The sequence below is a fragment of the Aegilops tauschii genome, chromosome 5, assembly GCF_002575655.3.
Source record: "Aegilops tauschii subsp. strangulata cultivar AL8/78 chromosome 5, Aet v6.0, whole genome shotgun sequence".
Taxonomy (NCBI): Eukaryota; Viridiplantae; Streptophyta; class Magnoliopsida; order Poales; family Poaceae; genus Aegilops; species Aegilops tauschii.
Window position 1 is genome coordinate 401,704,273 of NC_053039.3, and position 1,717 is coordinate 401,705,989.

The window sequence follows — 1,717 nt, forward strand, 5'->3', positions numbered from 1 at the left end:
GTGGAGATGTCAAGTCATGCCTGACCGACAAGTGCTACGCTTTGTCATGCCTGGTCGGCAGGTGCTACGCATGACAGATCTTCCAAGGACTTCAATCTGTGTCGGCTGGTGGTACTTGGCAGCATGGCGCTGAGGTGTATCAGTGGCGACCGGGACGTGCTCAGCTGTTTGCGCGCAGGGAGGAGGTGCCGTTGGGCGCCGTGGTGGCATCGCAGATAGCTAGACCGAGTAAGGTTGATGCATCAGTACAGTTCTGAAGATGGAGCGGTGGCAGTTGGCGGCGGCGACCTCTAAGAGCACGCCGGACCAGTGTGTGCCCCAGACCCGGCAAGTGGCTAGGTTGGGGTCTCAGGTCTTAGATGTTAGGCTTGACTGTGATGTCTGTTTGGTACTAGGCGCAGGCTATCTGCGCCCCTTCATCAACTGGATAGGTGTAGCGACAGTTTGTTGCTTAGACGGCGGCTTTAGTCTTACTGTTATATGACTTTGTAAGGTCTTGTGAGAATAATTAATAAAGTGGCCGTATGCATCGCCCAGATGCATAGGCCGGGGGTCATCCTCCTTTTCTAAAAAAAAAGCTAGGCCTAACATTGAATGCAAATATATTTTTTTCTTTTTGCAAAAAATTACTATATTTATATTAATTATTCATTCGTCAGTGGCAGAAGCCCAATGCACGTCGGTCGGGCGCGCACTCGATCGATCGAAGCTCAAATCAAAACCCGTCGAGGTCGAGGAACTCCTCCGGGTCAATAAACGGCCCATCCGGCGGCACATCCTGCTGTTCTCCCTGCCTCTGCATGCCGGCGACGCGGTGGCCGCCTGCTGGCAGCGGCGAATGCGCCGGGGGAGGGGCTGCGGAAGGAGGAGCCTGCTGCGCGCCGTGCGCGACGACGATGGCGAGCTGCGCCCTGGTCCTGGCGAGCTCGCACTGCGTGGCGAGGATCTCCTCCTGCAGCCGGTTGATGACCCCGGCGCAGCCGTACACCGGGTCGCCCACCCGCCACTGCGCCTCCATCGCCATCGTCTCCGCCGCCTGCGCTCTTTCCTCCACGGGCAAGCTCTGCGCGCGAAATGGCAGCTCAATGTGAATCTTCAACAACGCAATCGGGAGCTCTAACTTACAGCCGGCTGATCGTTTTCAGTTACCTGGAGCAGCCTGGCGACGTTGCTGGCGCCGAAGACCCGGTGGACGTTGGCGTAGCGGCGGGGGCGGGACGCTGGGAAGTAGGGGGCGAGCACGCAGCCGTGGCCGCACCGCCGGCGCAGGTACTTGCACGCCGCGCAGCGTCTCGGGTTGCCGCCGCCGCCTTCCTCCTCCTCCTCCTCCAGCACCTCCGGCTCCACGTCGTTGCTGGCAGGGGCCGTCGACATGGTGAACGATCTAGCGACGGATCTTCGTGTGAGTTCGTGAGATCGCGTGGATCTTTCGAAAGATTTCTGGGAGATCTTGTGGGTGCATGCTTATATACACAAATGGATGCATAGTGCATGGACGGGGAGCTGGGAATGGCAACGCCAACGGCTACGTCGGTGCAAACATGGCAAGCTTAACGGCATTGTTGTTGCTAATTGTATCACGAGGCCCACTAATTAAGGAACGCGCCGGCCGCCCGGCAGACGCCGTTTGCTACTTTCCTCTCGATCTCCCAGGGCCCACGCTTGCTCTCTCTCTCCCGGCCAGCACTGTCGCCGCAGCCGTGCCCTTTGGGCGCCG

General features: G+C 58.9%; 1 protein-coding gene across 1 annotated transcript; it reads right to left on the reverse strand.

The window, feature by feature from the left end:
* Positions 1-715: 715 nt before the first annotated feature.
* Positions 716-1,374, reverse strand: LOC109765273 (LOB domain-containing protein 23-like). The gene is made up of 2 exons (XM_020324063.3): positions 1,150-1,374; positions 716-1,063 (listed from the first exon to the last, which is right to left on the reverse strand). The coding sequence occupies exons 1-2, from the start codon at positions 1,372-1,374 to the stop codon at positions 716-718; spliced, it is 573 nt and encodes a 190-aa protein (XP_020179652.3).
* Between the last annotated feature and the right edge of the window lie 343 nt (positions 1,375-1,717).